Below are 20618 nucleotides of genomic sequence, written 5' to 3'. Positions count from 1 at the left end.
CAGGAAAGCAGACAGACATAGGGGCAAACTAGCAATTAGGCCACAAAAAAACCAAGCACCGTAAAACAGCTATTGCTAATCAGCATGAGATACATTTACTCAATTAGATAGATGGAACTGTTATTATGAACCCACATCCCAAGGATGGTCTCTAAAATTAAGAAGAATGGGGGCAAACAAAATGCACATTTGGTGATTTACAACCTTTCTGTGCTAATTGTGAAGTGACAATGCAGAGCAACATAGTGAAACAAGCGAATTTGGCAGATGTTTTCCATGCAAGCTTCAGGAAAAAATTATTTTTTTGCCTACAGTAATGTGGATGCATCTCTTGTTCCTCTCTTGGGAGTCTTCTTTATTTTAAATAAAGGTAGCTGACAGGTCATTCTGCTGCCCAGACTGCTACGGCTGACCAAATAATCCTGTGCCAGATTTCAAACTCTGCTAATTACAGGTGGTGACTCTCAATCCTCCTCCTTGCTCCCTGCCAGCAAGGCTACCCAGGGAGGGCAGGATGCCACGCAGTGACACTGCTGCAGTCTGGCCCTGCTCACAGGAGTGGCACTGGGTCACCTGGCAGACGTGGGGTCACGCCGCACGTGGCAGGGCCAGGGTGATGCTTCTGTGAGAGGTCAGGGATGACCTGGAGGGGAGAGTGTGCCAAACTGGAGCCTCTGAGTGTGGGCACTGTTACTGGAAGTAACAACGTTCACACGTGGCCTGTTAGCGACACACAGGAACACGCACACTACAATTTTAATGACTTTATACTTTCCTTCGCACTTCTCTTTCCAAAAAACTGGTCCTTTTGAAAACAGTAGTTCACAGATTTCAATGAGGAAAGCATGCCAGCTCTTTTGGAACAATGGCAATGCATTACTATCTGACAATTTAACAAGTTTTTAATAACCCAAGCCAAGACCCTTTTCAAGGGCCCATTTTGTGGTAGGTATCTCAAACATAATGGCAGGCCTCCCTAACAAGCATTAAATGCACTATTTTGCTAGATTTGGCCTGGGTCCATGATGCTCACTGAGGTGCTGAATGTTATCCATTTTCCCAAAACAGATTCAGCTACAGATAAGTTGGGAATTAGCGCTGAAACTGGATCTCTTTGCTGATTAAAAAAAATTCAGCTATTTTGCAAATATAAATAAATAATGCAGCTGTATTTTAAGAGCCTAAAGGCTTAGGCATACTCCAAGCTAGTAAATTATTACAGGGTACTCAATGCACATGTCAGGATAAAGGAACTTAAAAGCATGCACTTAAGTACAGTAAATAAAGCAAGCACACACAAACATAGACAAAAAACTTTTTAAATTGTCTTCAGAAGAGGGTAGTTTTAATCACTGTCAAAAGCAAATAACTGAAACAAGAAAAGGAAAAGTCACCTATAATTATTCTGAATGCTTTATTAAGGGAAATGCTAATTGCCTTCACTGGTCTTTTATAAGAGTGTAAAGACTTTAAAGCATTTATTTTAACAATAGCATGAATCCATCTCTGGAGTCTGCATCCATGCTCTTGGAAATTCAAATTGCATTCACTTTCTATCACAAAAACCAACTCAATATCCACAAAAGAATTATTAGACATATTATTTTAAAAACTATTTACAGACAAAGAGAATATAAGAATGCCCAAATCCCAAGGGGTCACTTCTCAAAATGTATACTTCAAGATCTACACATTTGAGATCTCTCCCTCCCATAAAGCAACACTGCTAGCAAAGTGTGCTCTTCTTGCTACGAGACACCTATCACTTGAGCTTTATGCTTCTATAGGAACAAACCAGCAGACACCTGCAAAATTAGCCACAAAATTAAAAGCTTATTTAAAGTTAACAGCAGTACAGAAATAAATAAAGCAAGTATTTTAGAAAATCATAAAAATGTTTGCTCATATACATCCAGTGTAGAAGGTATATCATATTACAGCTTTGTTTATTAAGACAGTGGTAAAAACTCACTCTGAATTGTTTCAAGTTCAGCCTTAGCCAGGGCATCTTCTTTCGCCTTCATTTTTGTTTCTTTATATTCTACATATAATTGTCTGGCATCCTTTAAGAAAACGTTGCAATGGCATTAGCATCCTTATACAAACAAGTTATTGCAATGGCTCTGTTTTAAGTTCTCTATCAACCTCACAAAAATAACTTAAGATACATTTGTTTCCTTGAGTTACATCAATTCTCAGTATAGAAAGTATTTGTTTAAAATGTAGAATTTGTGTAATAAAGGTTCAAATGGAACAGAGTTGACATTATAGAATATGATGCTCACTGACAAACTGAAAAGCAAAATAATTAGAGAAACTACAGCTTTGGAAGAGGCCATGTACCCACTTTGCTCACATCAGCAATCTGGAAGTTCAAGGGAGAAAGAAAAGTTTTTAATTAGTTTTTAATTTACTGTGTAGGGACAAACAAAGGCAACTGTTAGGGCAGCAGCCACCTTAGTGTGAACTCATTAAGGTAACACTAACTGCGTGTTCCAACTCGTTCCTCCAATTTTTCTTAAATCAAATTCTACATTTCTATTAAAGTGTGGAAAATAATATATATATTACATTTTTTTCTTCAAGGATTAGGTTCTAATACGAAATCTTTATAGCAAATGTACAGATAAAACTATAAGTCCTGTCATAGACACCACAGTAAGGGACACATTTCCAGAGTCTGATGAACAAGTAATTATAGGTTTGCATTGAAAGTTTTCCAATAAGAACAACCAGATTGCTGAAGTAAGAAGTATGGAGAGTTTTCTTACTCTCACTTACCAGTTTAAGAGATTTCTATACTTATTCAAAAATAATGAATCTATAATAGAAATGCTAAAACAGAAAAATTGTTATTTATCTTTTCCAAGCATGCAGAACATCTATTGTATTATATCAAATTTACAGTATTAGATAACCCTAATTTTAGTTCTTTATAGTAAAAAAATAATTTTTGTTGTTATGACACTAACAGCATCACTTTTTACATATAAAGAGTGATTTGAATTTTAATGCAGACTGTATTGTAAAATGCTAGCAAATATTTTTTATAATTTCAACTGTAATTGAATAAATTTAAACCAAACCTGGTCTTACTAACATAAGAAATCTTAAATTTTGAAAAGAAAAAACTGAGTTAAGCAGTCATTATTGCTGCACCTAATCTAGAAGTCATCCATAACCACTGCTTCCAGAAAAGACACTATGATGCAACAGTAATTCTTCATGTCACACTGGCATCTCCCCCTGCAAAGAAGCCTGAGGAAGGTGGGAACACAGCACTGGAACCCTGACCCAGCTCTGAGCAGAACTTTGTAATGTTTTGGAGATACTGCATCAAATCAGCACACCTGAGGAACAACTCTGACAAAGCTAGTAAGGTTTCACCTCCTTCAAAATACCTCTTCTTGCTCTATTTGTCTTTACCTTGGGTGCAGGAAATGGGAAGTTACATTTCTTTGCCAGGTTTAGGTAGGAAATTACTGTACATAGAATGAATTTCAAAAAGTTTACAATACTTTAGCTGCTGGAACATAAAAGAAGAGAGCATCTTGCATGCTTACAGTTTGGAGGTTGGGAAAGAGGGGTTTTTTGGGTGGCTTTAGTAGAATTGTGGCTAAAACAAAAAGTGTAGGTACAGGAGGAGAAGCATCAACACCAGATATGAAGGCTCTGAGGAAACATATTCAGTTTCTATGTCAGAAGATTGAATTAGAAAATAAGGATCAGCATTGGTTCTCTTTTCGGTTTACCTGAAGTATGAATTCCCTCCCACATATGGAAACTTTCCTTATATTCTTTAGATTTGGACTATTTGAATCATTTAGGAACAGGAAAAGCCATAAGTGTAATTGCTCACTTCTGCTCTAAGTTTGAGACGTTTGGGCTGCATGGCATACACAGGACTCAGCCAACCTGATACCCAAAAACCGCTTTGGTTTGAGGCTATGATTTCCAAATGGCTACAATTAACTTGCATTTAAATTTAACCCATTTGACACTGAAAGCCAATATTTGATGTTAAATTCTGGTGTAAAATCCATTATTGCTTGTGGGATCTCCAGACAGCAGGCACTAGGGGGTAACTGTCAATCTCTCCAGCATGTCAATCACAGAACAATTGGAAATGTGGCTCAGATGAAAATGAGACACAATAGCTGAACAACAAAGAAAACTAGTCGGAAGCACGTAAATGAAATTTGGTAGTATTGTTGCTTTATAGATATAAAATGGATTATCACTACAAATGGAGCAATATGCAGGTAACAAAGCCAACATCAGTCTTTTATTTTATCAATAACTTTATTATGGCTGGTACCATAATAACAAAAAAAGGGGAAACTGCACATTTTGAAGTACACACAGATGTATACATAGAAAGAAAAGAAAAAAAACCCAGAACAAAAAGCTTTAATCAAAATGCACTTTAAAGATTTGAAAACCAAATCCTTCCCACAAAAACATAAGATATGGCTCTACAGGTTGCAAAGAGATATTAAAAGACATACTTAAGTAATGATTTTAGCCACAGACACAAATTTTATGGGTATTAGACCTTGTAAGTCAAAATGAAAAAAACAACAGGAGAACAGTTTCAAATAGGAAGTTCTTTGAAGAAAGCTTCTGCCTTAACATAAATAAACCCATTTCAATTTACTTCTCATTAGTTTTCAGTAGTATCAGTCTAAACAGGAAGATTTGTTTTCAAGCATATTCAGTTTTGATAGTAAAAGTATTTCAAAATAGATTTCTGTTCAGATTTTTTTACTTTTCTAAAGCAATAAATTCAAGCATTTTGTCTCAATACAAACATTTTAGGTCCCTAAAGACACTAACAACACAGATAGTCTCTTCCAATCTAATGCTCCTTCTGCAAGATTCAGTAATGATTTTACAGCTCAAAATATGTGCAACATCAAAATTTTCTACCTGATGTATACTTCACCTTCATGAGGTAACAAACATAAGAGCAGCAACATTTTTGTACTTCTGGGGATGGAAAAACATGGAGAAAAGAGACACACAGATACCAAGCTAGGAACTATTCTAACTAAAAGCTCCCCCTGACCTAATCAGAAATATTTCCTTCTCATTTGCAGCAGTTTGAGAAGTTTTCAAAAAGAACATCAATACAAATACATTACTTCTTCTCAACATCAAAGCAGCAACATGCCATTAGTTAAGCAAAAGAATAAAAAAGAGGGCTGATACACGCTGGTTTATCGTACTGTGATTTCAAACATACACTTTGCAAAAAGGATGAATGAAAAAAATGTATTGGAAATGCAAAATGCTGCTATTAGTATTTCTAAATTATATTTCAACTGCCATGTTCCTGTGATTATCCTCATATTTAATAAAAAATTTTTAAGAGTGTGTCAGGACAAAAATATAAATCAAGAAACAATGTATTTTCAATATTTTAATCACAAATCAAAAAGAATAATACTGGAAAATTCTTGTATTTCAGTTTCTTTATATCAGTATCATCTCAATAAATTTGAGATTGCAAAGGCAAAGCTGAGCTTAAGTTATGCAGAAATACAGAAAATCTTGATACTGGACTTTGAAGGGATTTTTTTCCTTTGTTTGCTTGGGGTTTTGGTTGGGATTTGGGGGTTTCTTGTTTGTTTGCTGTTTTGAAATGAACAGATACAGTATTTATTCTAACTGTACTAATTCTAGAACTAAAAGCTTCAGTTCTGAGTCACTTTGGCCTCTCCTTGACTTTTGGAGAGGGTGATGAGGTTTTGTTGCTTTGTATGCTTTGTGGGCTTTTTGGGTCTTTGATGGTGGTTTGGGGATCTTTTTCCCTCCAGTTACACCTCCTGGTTTTCTGGTGTACCTCAGAAAGACTGGAGATTAGGCAAAACATTGGAAACAACTTGTTGTATTTGCCATGAGAATCTTCATTTCCGATTTTCTGATAAGAATCAACATCACATTTTAGTTCTCTGGGTAAGGGACTGATCAAACAAAATACATCCCCTCAGAATTTACTGAGGGGGCACTGAAAACCTTCCCACAACCATACTTAAAATCAGTATATTGAAATAATTTTCTTTAGACTGCTTTATATTTGATCAATCTATACACTTAGAGATAAATAGTTGCATGGAGTTCCTAAGCCAATTTCTTGTCTTTTTGAGTACAGTGTTCTTGTACAATTTGCATTAAAAAGAGACAAAAAAAAAAAGAGTTCAATTAAATTTACTGTAACATCCGACCTTCAATTTGCTATTTCTATGCAATAAAAACACCAGCCATTATATCACAGCAAAAATACTCTTTGGATGGGTTTCTAAACTAGTAATATCAATGTGTTATGGTAAGAAATAATGTTTAAAAAAGAGAGTTGAACATTATGATTTACATTTCTCTTTGGCATTTTTACATCTTTACCCAAAGGCAGCCTAGTAAACAAAGAGGACTTACATTACTTCTTCCTTTCTAATCAGAAAATCATGTTTTGACCTTGGAACAATACCAGGTGTGGCAAGGCCCTTCTGCCTGTGGTTCCCAAGTCTTGGGAGCACCAGGCCAGTGCTGCAAGGCTTCCCTGGGCCCCATCTGCACCCCACGAAGCCTCAAACCACAACAGACCAGCACCACTGGCTGAGTGCAATGTCTCCTTGTCCACGTGTGCTAGGACATGGAGACACACAGTAAGTGATGTGGAGATGCTGCCACAGCACAGCAGGCAATTAAAAGCAAATTTCTTTAGTGTCCTGTCTACTGTGCAGCACATTTTGTATCTAGAGTCTCAAACAGTTCCCTGTTAGACACAAATGACTTTTGCTCACTTGCATACACCCAGAATACTTGTTTTACCATCCTCTCTCCTCTGACCTGCTTCTAAGCTTCTAATTGACCTCAGGGTCAAGAGCTTCATCCCTACTTTGGTTCTCCCAACAGCTGCAAAATAGCAAGAAACAGAGCAAATGGGCAATCACTCGTGCCACAAATCCTGCAATTGCTCACTTCCTACAAATTACATCAATATTGATGCTGGACAGTAAGTTGGAACATGGTAAGACTCTGTGAAACTGGGAAATAAAGAGATATTTAACCTTACTGACTCAAACAAATCCTCTTTTTAAAATCTGTCCTTTTTAAGACGTACATTATTAAATGCAATAAATTTTACTTTAATCTCACACAATTTTATATAAAGCCATATGTAAAGACAAAAACAACTCTGAAAGACATTTGCTGACCTCATCAAACCTTGCATAAAACCTAACTTGCCAAAGGAGATGCCCTGCTGGCAAAGCCTCTTGAGTTTAATGACATATTGCCAATCTGTTTAAGGCCAAAGCCGAACCATCTCTAAACAGATGTTGAATTGTGATCATGGATTAAAAGAAAACCTGAGGAAAAAATGCCAAGAAATTATACACCTCTGGGTCACTGGTTGGAATCTATTCCAGGCTACTAAATCAGCTACAGTAATTACCATCTGATAGTCTACATAAAAATAAATTAATGGCCTTTTTGTTTTAATTCACTTTGTGCTACACAAAGGTCTTTATAAACACAAGTTTCAATTGTAAGTGAAAGCTTTGTTGATAATCTCACTACGTTATACCCAGTGGCACTACATATAGAGCTCAAACTACCTTCTCATTACTGGAGAGCCACCAGAAGGTCTCCCGACAGCTCAGAGCGAGGCTCTGTGCACTACACCTACAGGATCACAGACAGAAGAGGACACTTTATTTTCTTAACAAGAATCCATTTCTGTATGAAACAAGCAAAAATGCATTCTGCTTCATTAGCCTCAGGACAGCAGCAGACTCATGCTTTAGTTGGTGTGAAAATAAAGATATTCATTGCCAAACTTCACCACATCAGTGTGGTGGGCAAGTAGTTGACAGGAACACTACCAAACACTCCTATCTCCCATTTTCTGAAGGAAGCATTTTGTGAAGAATAATTAATAACATTTTAAAGAAAAAGACCACTTTTCTGAAGCTGTATGTCTGCACATCCAAAGAAAAAACTCTAGTCAGCTGTTTTTGGAATAAACTGCAGTTGACTTATGACAGTTCTCCCACAAAAGAGAAGTACACTTAACATGACTGTCTGTTCCATATTGCATACACCATTTGAACTGACATTCTTGCACACTACATTTAGCTGGTTTATTTCTTTCTAACAAGAAATTTCTGTTCCAATAAGCATTCTAATTGAGTTTTTGTGGAGCTTCCCCCTCACTACTACTACTTCTATTTATTTTTTTAAATACATAGCCCTCTCACAAATACATAGTCATTCTCACAAAAGAGTTAACTATGAATGACCTTAGAAACAATTTTCATTCTTTTTCTATCTTTCTTAGTCTACATTATAAGAATTAAAGTTGGTAATAGTCAACGTAATTTACATTCCACTTATTGTTTCTTTCACAGCACAGATATTTCATTCATAATAAATTTTATCTATTCTTCTACCTTTGCTTCTTCAAACAAGCTTAAAGATGCTGCATTCCTCCCTAAATTTAACTAAACTAAACATGTGGTTAGAAAAACCTATGTAGTTTCTCTCGCAATTGTCAACATTTTAAAAAAACCCACTCATTTTCTTAGTTTATCTCATCCTCCTCTCACACATTTTTCTTCTAGTTTTTCTTCCAGTAAAATGCATACTACGATAAAATGGCACAGGCCATCACAAGGGCATGCAAACAAAGCATTTTTCTTCAGTGAAGGCCCACCTTAATTATTTTAAGTGCCTCCTCCTGAAATCTGACATTTTGGAGGAAGGGAAGTAGGAGAAAGACACTCAATTGGATAAATGAGAGCCAGCCATGGGCAGAAGCTCAGCAACCTGAATCCTCAGACAGAGCTGTTCTAAGTAGAATATTCACATTAATGCAGGGAGAGATGGATGCTAGGCAAAAGGAATCAATACAAGAACTGACAAAAGTTTAAGATGACCTCTCCTTGTGGTTTTTGTTTTATTGAGGCTTTATTTGGTTTTGTTGTTGTTCTTGGTTTGGTTTTGTGTTTGGTTTGGTTTGGGGTTGTTTTTTTTTAAATAAAGTCTCCTCTGAGGAAGAACTTGTGTACATAGGCAAGTGGGTTTGCTTTCTTAATTTGAAGAAACAGCTCAGCTGTTTCCCTGGCAAGGCTTTGAAAACTGTAATGGCAAAAGCAGCACACAACTAAAAGTACCGCTAACTCTTACACTTTTCTGTCCCAAACAGGGTTCACTTAAATATGGATGCATTTTCAGAAGTTCATCTACAATTGCATCAGTCACAGGTGAATGACAGCCAGGTTTGAAAACAATACGTTGGTTCTTAAATGAGTGAGGAAATAATTTAGATTAAGGCAAGAAACAACTCAAATCTGTAGCATCCATCCTGATGTCAACCACTGTAACACCTTGTTAAATAATTAGCACATATAACCTGCACATATAACAGTACTCAGTATCCGCAGAATCCTTTGTCTTCTAGAGAAACTGCCCTAGTGATTCTACTTATATTAAAAGCATGAAATACCCTGAGATCTCAAGCCTATGTCAGTGCAATATTGAAGAGAAAAGCACTTATATCCAGAACAGAATCTCTGTACCAGGGTATAACCACACAAGTACAGCTAATTTTTTGCTACATATTGGTAATTGCAATTAATGCACAACTTGCCAAAATGTTAAATGTAACTCAAAACCAACCCAGAGGTCTCTGTTCAGCTAGCTAAAACATTCCAGGTATCTTTTCAACTGTCATTTCAGAAAACATCTGCAACATGAGGACACTGCTGCTCTTATGCTCCTCACAAGAGGAAATATTTCTTTAAGTATTGTTAACTAGTAAGTTACAGTAATTTCTTTCAGTCACCTGAAGTCCTGAATATTCTGCGGATTCAATATTGCTTATAGTTTATTGCAATTGAACTTCCATAATTAGCAGGTTATGTTACACAACAACAAAACAAACCCTGAAGGTAAGCAGTAGTGTAATTTACATATAGGGCAATTTACTCTAAAACCCCATAACTTTGCTTCCTCCTTGCTTCAAAGCTCTGGGTTCCTCTACATTGTGCTTCTCCTACCACCAAACCCCTGCTAAATGTTTTCCAGTTTTCCAGGAATTATTTGCCAGCTTTTTTCCCCACTGCTATTAGTTTAATGGATCTAGAATCCAAAGAAGAGCTAGGTCCTACAAAGCACAAAACACTTTTGCTGTATTCATCTTTTCTGCCTATTCAGACAGATACAGGAGCTGCTTTTTAACAGCAAATTTAAAACTTGCTTTACTGACTTAACACTCTATCTTACTATCATAAAAATTATACGCCCATATGAAGGCCTAATTTTAAAACATTCATTAATCTTAGTATGTTCTGTAATCTTTTAATATTTTGCAATTAAGGCAAAAGGGAAAGTAGTCTAATTACAAATAAAGTTTAAAAAATGCAGCAACACAGTTCGCAGACCTTGATTATTTTCTATCTGACTCACCTCAATGAAGGATGAACATCAAAACTTAGTTTGGACACAACAGTTGATTAAGCATCATCAATTTGCTTTACAAGCTTGCAGAAAGAAAAGTTTCTTTCATAAAATAGCCACACAGTTCTGACGAAATTTTTTAAAAGAGGAAGATATATTAACTTCTGAATCTCTTTGCAGGGAAAGTTAAAGGCTATAAAAATGGTTGCTGAAACACTAGACTTTATTGCATTTATAACTTCTACAAGGCTTTTGCTAACAGACTAGGAATTATGAACTTTTTCCAGCTTGGACACAAAAACTGAACATTGATGCCATTTATACGACTTATCCTTTTAAATTAATATTAAATATTTCTGCAAACCAAAGCAAAATCCACCTTGCATTCCCTGATCCATATCAGCAGAGACAAGAGTATTAGAAACAAAAACGTGCATTCAAGGGAAATGAAAAGAAAAAGTAGGTGATACTAAACAAGTTTTTCTGACAACTGGACAGGCAATACTTACATTGGTTGAATACCAGCTACATTTTACAGTTTATAGTATCAGATTAAAAACCACAACTATGAGTAAGTCTGCCACACTGATGTTTATAAATTACAACCATAACCTTGTTACTCTATCTTAGTAATTTCAGGTATCAATTTATATCATTATCCAGTGACTTAAAGAAAGGAAACTTAATCAGAAATTTCACTGTTACCCCAAATTTAAATGGCATATTAAAATTTGCTATAAAAATATAGAATTTACTGATTTGAGATAGAAGTACACTTGATAACATCACCTAAAAACATTGCTATTCCTAACCAGGTGGATATATATCATCCCTCTCCCATCACTTATTCTTGCAGTTTTGCCTGACAGGAACTGCTTCTGAATTCCCTAGCATGTTAAGATTAATATCCATTTAAAATACATTCATATTTCCATGAACTCATTATACTAAAGTTGCCTCCAAAGACTAATTTCTATATATATGTATATATCTCTCTCTATGGTATGTGCTTGAGCCAAAGTATTAATTAAGAATGAGTGCTACACATCACCATCAAGATAAATAAAGTAAAATACAGTTTAGAATCATTCCTGTTACCTGGAACAGCTGAGGTAAAGCTTTCACAGTGAGACAGAACCATATTCCCAGCTTGCATGGAAGTAAGTCATGCCATTGTGGTTTGTCCAGTACCCTGCAGACAAATAAAATTGTAGGGTTTTCATTATTGCCACACAGCCTCAAAGCCAGAACTTTCCCATTATTCTTTAAGATTATTAGCACTTGTCAACTCCCATAAAAATGTCTAACTACATAATATCAAAAATGCATGTTGAATATTTAATTAACAATATGTAACAGCTAACTTCGAATCATTGCTGTATTTTGATCTCCTAGAAAGGGCTTTTCTTCAAGAAAATAAATTCATAAGCCACATAATCACTCCCGTTTAAAAAAAATCCCCTCAAGCCTCAACCAAGTGTTCACAAGTGCTGACAACCAGATATGAAGACTGTAGCATAAACAAAACAATACATAAAAATTAATGTCATTTGCAGTTCACTGGAGCATTACTCACTGATGTCATCAGGAAAGACGACAGGCAGAATGGTCTCTGATCCCCATCCTGCATTGATCCAGCTCATGCCCCTGCTGTGGGAACTATTTAAACCCTTTATTTCTTTCTATGAATCAATAGAAGAAATGGTGGTATCTTTTGGAGTGTCCTGAAAGTCACTATTTCCCAACGTGTTCCTTGACAAACAATGTGTTAGAAGCCTTTACCAACACACTTGTCTTTAAGTTAATCAGATAGAAAGCATTTAATCAGACAAGCATTAAAACCCCATAAAAGCTCCTGGCTTGGTACAGTAATAAACTAAAGCTCAGATAAATTGAAAATTGCTAATCGTAATCAAAGCAAAAACATTTAAAATTGAAAAAGTTGCAAAATCTTCTAAAATCAACCTGTTTGAAACAATACCCTTTTATAAGCCAGACACCATTAATTCAGCCTTAATCTTTCAATTATTGTTGATCTGCTGAATAAACACCGTATGTTTATTTACAAATCAAAACCTGAAAACACATCTAAACTGGCATACTTCGTATCAGCAATGGCTGTTACTACAAATACAGCTATTTTTCTCCTAAAATATTTCAAAAAGATGCAAAGAGAAAATGGTAGAACTAAATCGGTAGCTGATAAAATGCTTGAAAATGCAGAAAACGAGAGCTCCTTCCCACCTTTCATTTTTGTCTAGAGCAGCAAGTTTGGCTTCATCTGTACTCCTGCTGCCTGTTTTTTTCTTCTTCTCCCTCTTTTTTCTGCTGAGCAGTTCATCCTTGATGCAGAAAGAACTACGGTTACAGGTTATCATTAGCATGTAAACCACAAATGTTACTGGGACTCTTCTGTGAAGGGTAAACAGTAGAGTAGCATTTATGCAAATGTATCCGGGGTCCTACATGATTAAGTAAAATGATCTATCTTAACAATAACTGTTGCCATGGTATCCAGTCTTTAAACACACATGAAGTCCAGTTCTGTCACTCATGTGTATCTCCATAGCAATCAAAGTTTTCTAAGAGGAGAAAGCATTCAACTTGCCTCCTTTCTCATTCATCAACTTCAATAATGCAGTGGAAAATAAAAAAAAAGTAAATAGATGCTAATGTATGAATATTTTTCAAGTTATGCTTAGGGTTTTTTTCCTAGTCTACTAAGTGCAATAGACTTTTATATGACAAAAAACAGAATTATGGAAAAAAGTGCAGTTTATACTGCTTACCAGTGCCCACCCTGTTAAACAAAACCCCGAAACAAAAAAGCATTTCGCAAGGAACAAAGGCAAAGCAAGAATGACTTCTAAATGAATAAAACCTGATTATTTTTAAACACCATTTAGGAGAGCCATAGACATGATTACAGTCGCATATGATTCTGCATCAACAACTGATAGAAGTTTTTCTTCCTCTTTGGTTAAAACACCAGTGCCCACCCTGTTAAACAAAACCCCGAAACAAAAAAGCATTTCGCAAGGAACAAAGGCAAAGCAAGAATGACTTCTAAATGAATAAAACCTGATTATTTTTAAACACCATTTAGGAGAGCCATAGACATGATTACAGTCGCATATGATTCTGCATCAACAACTGATAGAAGTTTTTCTTCCTCTTTGGTTAAAACCCCAAAGAGTACCCAAAGAGTCTTCCTCTTTGGTTAAAACCCCAAAGAGTTAAAAACCCAAAGAGTTAAAAACCCAAAGAACCATCTTCTGCAATTTATCACCAATTCTAGAAAAATCAAGTAGTATTTAGATGACTATTTCTGAGATGTTGAATATCGCATTTGGTAATTATCACCATTTAAAATATAATCCTTTGAAAATATTTTTTAAAAAAATCCAAATTCAAACCAGGGCAAGTGGTAGAGATCTCAATAATATGCAAACATCTGCAGGAAACTCAATAGTAATAATTGAAGCAACTTTGATTTATTACCAATACTTACCAGCTGTTTTTCCAGGTAGATGGACCAAACCACAGCATAATGACCCACTGTGAGTATAATGAACAGGAGTAATGCCAGCTCAGCATTGCTCATTTTTCTCACCCTCCTGTAGTAGAACACAGGCTGTCGCCAATCTGGTAGTCCATTGATCAGAATATCATCATACCTACAGTAGCAAATATAACAAGTTTCATGGAGAGCTAAAAACGAAATAAGCCAAACCACCCAATTATAAAACAAAAGATAATCCACAGAGCACTTGAATAACACACACACAAAAGATCATTTAGTGATTTTTTTTTTTTAACAATTTTTTGAGAGAGAAATGTCGTGTTCTGCTGGTGGGGCAAGGCTCGAACCTGGAAACCAACTGAACCCAGAACCGAACACTGTGGACATGTACCCAGACTTTTGAGGGGGAAAAAACAGAAGTAACCTGAATGTTCCTGCAACGCCCTCTCCTCACCCACAAGTTCATTCACTCCTGAAATAAAAGACTTCCAGAAATGCAGCTGTGTTCTACCTGCCCAGTAATCAGTGGGCAGGTCTCCCTGACCCAAGTAAATAACAACCCACTAACTGCTAAATACGCAGCAAAGGATAAACGTCTCAAACACTAGAAATCCTTTTTTCTTTAACAAACCAAAAGCACAAGTGCTGGGGGGAGGGGAGAAGCATCTTTGCTTTTTTTTTTTTTTGTAACACAGTATCTGTTAGGTAAAAACCTGCTGGACTTAACACCCATTCTGGGTAAGGTAAGAGTTTAAATTAGAGGCTTGATATCGATCTTGGAAAACCAAGTTCACCACTTTTTGATCTTGTATTTGAAGAGCTGTCTCCAAAATCAATCTATTTTAAAACTGCTTAATTTGACTAACACTACTAACTGTACAGAAACCATTTTGTGACAATTTGTCCGTTTTCTTCACACAAATGTCTCGAAATAATGTCTGGGGGGTCTTTTATTCACAGTAGATCATCAATTTTAAAAAGAACAAACCACAGATATGCAAACCAGATTTTTTTAGATTAACTTTCCAGAGCAAAGTTTCAAACCAAAAAAAAAAATCTCTACAGTAAACTCAAAAACCTGTATGTTCCAGATGCACAACCTGTTAATCTTAAATTGAACACGACTCATTATATATTCTAATCACACCATTTCCAGAATTAAATCTGCACTGAAAGGCCTAATTTGGTGCAACACATTGACCAAAATATTTTAATTAAAAATATTCTGAGTTAGTTGCAGGCCTAATTACAGGAATAGAAATAGGGCCTATATTGTCATGCAGGTCAGTAGAACTCAGTAGTAGGTTTTTCTCAAGTAAATTGACCAATCCAGGAATAATAGCGCAGCTGCTAAACTGCCAGTCTTGACATGTAAATCAATTTAAATGCAACAACTGCACTAGCTACTTTGATAGTTATTAAATTGATACCTCGGAGATGTACTAAAAAAAATTTTCCACAAGTAAATTCATTTTTTAAGCAGAAAAAGAGGCAGCAGTTTTCAATTAAATATATACTTTAATTCAGTGCATCTCTAGAAAAGATGACTTCTGATAAAACATTTGTTCCAGCTGATACTGTTATTTCTATGCAAAAGGTTTAACACCTCAGGATTCTGCTGCATTTTGAATACTACCAGAAGTAAAATTCACTTTACAAAATTGTATCTTCCTTGACAGCTATGAGGAGACTAAGACTAATATCCATTATCGCAAAATTTGAACTAATAACTTCTTTCCTTTCCCAGTAAGTCAGAACAAATTAACTACTGATGCCTTAACATAAACTCTGTTTGGAAAAATTACTTAGGCTGTTATTTCAAAACGAAAACTTCCCCTTAACTTTTATTTAGGAAATAAGTGTAAGTTTTAGCATTTAAAAAAGAATGCATTTACAAAAGATTTTAGTGAGAACAGAAGAGAGTATTTCAGAAACAAAACCATTTTAAAAACAAATTAGGTTGATAACATTTAGGTGAAACCTTGTTCTTCCTTCAAAAAGCTTCAGAGAAACACATGTAGAATCACAATTTTTTTAATACTACGATAAAGGTATTAAGCAATTGCCTTTCTTATACGCTAAGGGTTGTTAATTGATGTACTGAACAAGTGGCTGCTAATTAAATAAGGTCGATATATGCTGATGGCAACAATATAGCAATATGCAAACCCAGACCTCAAACTAATGTTTGGCAACCACGTTGTATTATAAATCATCTGCTCAGAAATAAAATAAATGAAGACAGCAGAGTCTCTTGCATTAAGCACTTTAACCAGCACTCTGTATTTACCAGGCTGTGGCTGCTGTTCCCAACAACAGTCTCCAAGGATTAAGTCCCAGAATCAATGCTCTATTGATTTTCCTATCAATGAGCATTATGGCTCACACGACTGGCCATTTGAAGGGAAGATAGCTTCTATTATAACCCACTTTTTAGAATATATACTGTTAAAAGATAAATCACTGCTTTCAATAGTAATTAAGCTCCGTATTTGAAAAATAAAGATATCAATGATTTTTAGGTTTTCAACTGGAAAATGATCCTACTGAAAAACCTCAGAAGCTTCCCATCATTTTAAAATCTTGATTTTTCAAATTTAGCATGTGTTTTAATTGAAAGCAAGTTTCTCATTAAAGAATTTTATTATAGAAACTTATATTAACAATGAAAGACAGTTAATTCATGTGGATCTAGAACTACACAATTTAATTACAAAGCATTCTTTTGGCAACATATATTAATGGTAACTGTGTTAAGAAAAGATAAAAAAAAACAAGCTGAAAAGAAAAGATACATCTGCAGCATTTTTCCCTCAAACACACATACACAAAATAAAGCAAATTTTTGACATCTCCTAAATGTAGCAGTCTACAAGCTACAAAAACTCCAGAGCACCAGTACAGAAACAAAACATCCCCATTTAGAACTACGTTGAATATGTATCTTAAAACTCAGAATTCTATACATGACTTGTTAGTTTTGTATTAACAAATTGCAAGATTATGAAAATTTCTTTCTTCTGTAAAGTTACATGAAATAGCTTTTAGAACTCTTTGGGAATCAATTACATTGCAAGGAAAAAATCCATTAACTGCAGTAACTAATTACAGCAACATCTACTTTAATATAATTATAATTTACTTTTCCCTTTAAGAAAGCAACTGCACTTCAGATTTCTAAGAATTTCAGAGATCGGATACAGTTTATATACTATAAACTTGAATTCATGAGATCTGTTCTGAACTACAGGAAGATTGCACTGGCATTTTTTATCTGGGGGAACCTTTTCTCCTTAAGCTGTCAAAGACCTCCAGTGCAACATCAGCCAGAACAATTTATACCCATGAATACAGACATTTAATTATAATGAGAACTAAGATAAACATCTTTCTTACTCTAAACAAGTATACCTTGATTCCTTTGCAAATGCTTCCTGTAATCAAGCTCACATTGTCACAGAGGATAAGCCTGGTAGGTAAAAAAAGCTCCTTAAAATGGTAAGAAATGATGAAATTAGAATCTAAGACTTTTTTTCCTAATTACAACTAACAGGAGTGCATAAAATTCTCTCTTTTTTCATATATTCAAAATAATCAAAGGCTAATAAAATTTATCACTGTCAAGTTGATTTACCAATAAATCAAAGTCTAAAGTGCATTTCAGGAAATGCATCTAACTCTACATACCCCGAAGACAAACTTTTCTGTGGAATTTCACACTCTGGAGTGTGTATACAAAACATAAAATATGTTCTGCTGCATGTATGTTTAACTTCATGTTAAACAGTGCTACATTAAACAATGCTCATCTATGTTTATCGTTAGAATATCTGAAGGCTTTGATGATGTGTCACTCAAAGTGTGCAAAAGAAAGGGACTGAGATGATGACATTACTATATTCTGTAGTACTACTAAGGATATTAGTATACTTCATGAGTAACTTTCTCAAAAAAGCAAACCACATTTTAAAGCCCAGTACTAAAATTATCAGTAGAGGAACTACAATATTTGAAGAGAGCTTCTGCCATCAGTTAAAGGAAAAGTCACTGATAAATACGAGAAACACAAATGTTTTAAGAGAAATAATTACACACAGCTGGCCAACAGATCTGTCTTTTTAGAACCCTGTTTCGGTACCCACACAAACAATTAACACCTCTGACACTGACCAGACATGGAGGAAGAGTTTTATTGCTTCAAAGTGAGTTCATCACACTCTCAAATAGTGCAGGACCTTATTCCTGACTTTGCTGCTTCCCTTCTCTGTACACACAGCAGGACTGATGCTGGATTACATCACTTTTGAGATGCACAGGAAGAGGCAGACACAGCTGATTTCCCTGCACAGGAGTTGCAGCCTGCAGCTTGCTCTCCTCTCCGTGCTGTAAACCCATGCCCCAAACCATTTAGGTGTGCAATTGCGAAGGGATTCCCAGCTGAACTGCCAAAATTCCTCACCAACTGATTTGCAAGAAATGGAAGTAATTTCCACCTCATGCCCAGCAGGTCTTCACGTCGGGAGGGGAAAAAAAAAAGCCCACAAAAAGAAATTTGGCAGAAAGCCTTGTTACAGCAAATCCAAGTCAATGTCTCTGGAATGAGGATAAAATGGAGCTAATAAGCCCTGGGAGACAAAGGCTGCAGCACAGTTTCTCCCCAGTGTATGGGCATGACAGTGAACTTTGAGGGTCTTCCACCAGGTCCATCACTTCACACAGAGCATAACCAAATATCAACATTTAAAATCGAAAGATTCTCAAAAGCAACAACTTCCCTTCCCTTTGGGCAAGAAACCCTCGGAGTTACCCTCCCACAGAGAACACTGCTGGGGGAGAAGCTCCTGTCACACTCAAGACTTGCACTAGAGATGTGCTACAACAATGCCTTACCAGACACAGGACAGGCTGCAATCCCTTTACGAGTTCAGCTGAAACTTTATCATTAGACTGTGAAATAAACCTAATCAACACAGGTTTTCCCAAAGCAATGAGATCATATGGCTCTGCTCTACAGATAATGTCTAAACTCTGCATATTATTTCCAGAAAATTTCCTGAAGGTAAACACTATTTAACCTACTACACTTTTATTATATACATTTATAGTTGAATAAACTATAGAATCAGTATCAACCATACATCTACACTGTGCAAGAAAAACATGACATTGTCTATGGACAAATTAAGTAACTAACAATTAAATCAATCTAAGCTAGAACAATCTACTGCTGCTTTAACTTCTCGTTTGTAATCATTGCTGCACTAATTAACGATAGCTGGGGAAGTTAGTCACGTTTGTAATGCAAGCAAGGCTTAAACCATAATTTTTAGAAGCTACTGCATCACAGTTCCATGCAAAAATCTCTTATAACAGCTGTAAGGAAAGTTCCATCACGGAACCTCTAGGAATACATTCCAGAGGCAACATCCCAAAGTGAATGTAAACAATGCTATACACAAAAAATTGGGAAGATTTTGGCGATAACTCACTTTCGGTGGTCTGAAATCACTTAACTAACAATTTTTTAAACTTTCCTTGAGTACAACTTCACAATGAAATTCTATTTAAAGGGATGAAATAAAAAACCCATAAATTTCCAAAAGTGTTTCTACGAAGTACATTTTCATGACACTTGAAGAGAGGATTATCAAAAAGTAGATAATCTGTACTATAAACCCTGGACTCCTGCCAAGACATCTACAAAGCCAAAATCCCTTCAAGAAACATCTCATGAAGCTTTATTTAAGGACCTGTAAGCTGAAAGATGATTTTCTAAAACTCCAACCCAAAAGCAAAACTTTTTCAGTGTCTTGCTTTTCCTGATCATCAATAGTTGAAATAGCTATTTGCTTAAAAAACCAAAAGTTCAAACTAGTCTTCCAGAAAGCAGATCAGCCCCAGGTTTTCAGTTCTTAATCCTATCCCTTTCAGGTACAGCTGGAACTGCTCCTGAAGCAGCAAGGACAACTAGCATTTATTTTAAAAATGTATATCAGTGTTTACAGGATTAGAGACAACACATCTGAAAGGAAAAAACCCTACGAACCAAGCAAGAGAAAACAATGCTGAACAAGACACACACTGGAAATAATCCCTTAGAATCAGGCAACAAACCTTTTATTGATACAGAGAAGTGCAACTGGCAGTTGAATCACTGGCCAATATTTTTTAACCACAGTTTTTAATCAAACAAGCAATGATAAATGACACAACTGAGCAAAAAACTGATATAATCATTAAGTATCAAAAAAAAGGCTCAAAATAACAGCTAGCTTTTTTAAGTTCTTTCAAATACTAGTTTTAAAGGAGAAAAAACCCAGTATGTCACAAAAATACCACCTTCTCTAAGCCACATACAATTTTTAATTTAAACATCTACATAAGAATTACAAATTTAAATTATGCAAAAAAAATCATCTGAAGTCTTACAATTACAAATAGGGCTTGAATATAGCCCTGGTAATGAATGCTTTAAGAACCAAATTTACTCACCTCTGTCTCCTTTCTTCATCCTTTAAAACCTCATAGATGGCCACCAACTAAAACAAAACCCAAAAAAACACACACAAAATGATTTTACTTTATGATTGAGTTTATAAAGTTTGAGTAGTAGTATCACATTTACATTTACCAA

At 35.5% G+C, this 20618-nt stretch overlaps 1 protein-coding gene across 1 annotated transcript in view; it reads right to left on the bottom strand.

Annotated features, from left to right (window-relative positions):
- Positions 1-20618, bottom strand: part of LOC103803467 (dnaJ homolog subfamily C member 1-like) — a gene marked incomplete at its 3' end in the record, with an annotated part of 29512 nt that overhangs the window by 7675 nt on the left and 1219 nt on the right. Inside the window, exons 3-7 of the mRNA XM_009076024.1 lie at positions 20477-20523; positions 13973-14138; positions 12706-12803; positions 11560-11653; positions 1973-2063 (exon numbers count right to left, since the gene is read on the bottom strand). Coding sequence (XP_009074272.1) covers positions 1973-2063; positions 11560-11653; positions 12706-12803; positions 13973-14138; positions 20477-20523 — 496 coding nt within the window. The remainder of the gene's footprint in view (positions 1-1972; positions 2064-11559; positions 11654-12705; positions 12804-13972; positions 14139-20476; positions 20524-20618) is intronic.

The sequence above is a fragment of the Acanthisitta chloris genome, unplaced genomic scaffold (genome assembly GCF_000695815.1).
Source record: "Acanthisitta chloris isolate BGI_N310 unplaced genomic scaffold, ASM69581v1 scaffold44335, whole genome shotgun sequence".
NCBI lineage: Eukaryota > Metazoa > Chordata > Aves > Passeriformes > Acanthisittidae > Acanthisitta > Acanthisitta chloris.
This window is presented reverse-complemented; position numbering and strand designations above follow the sequence as displayed.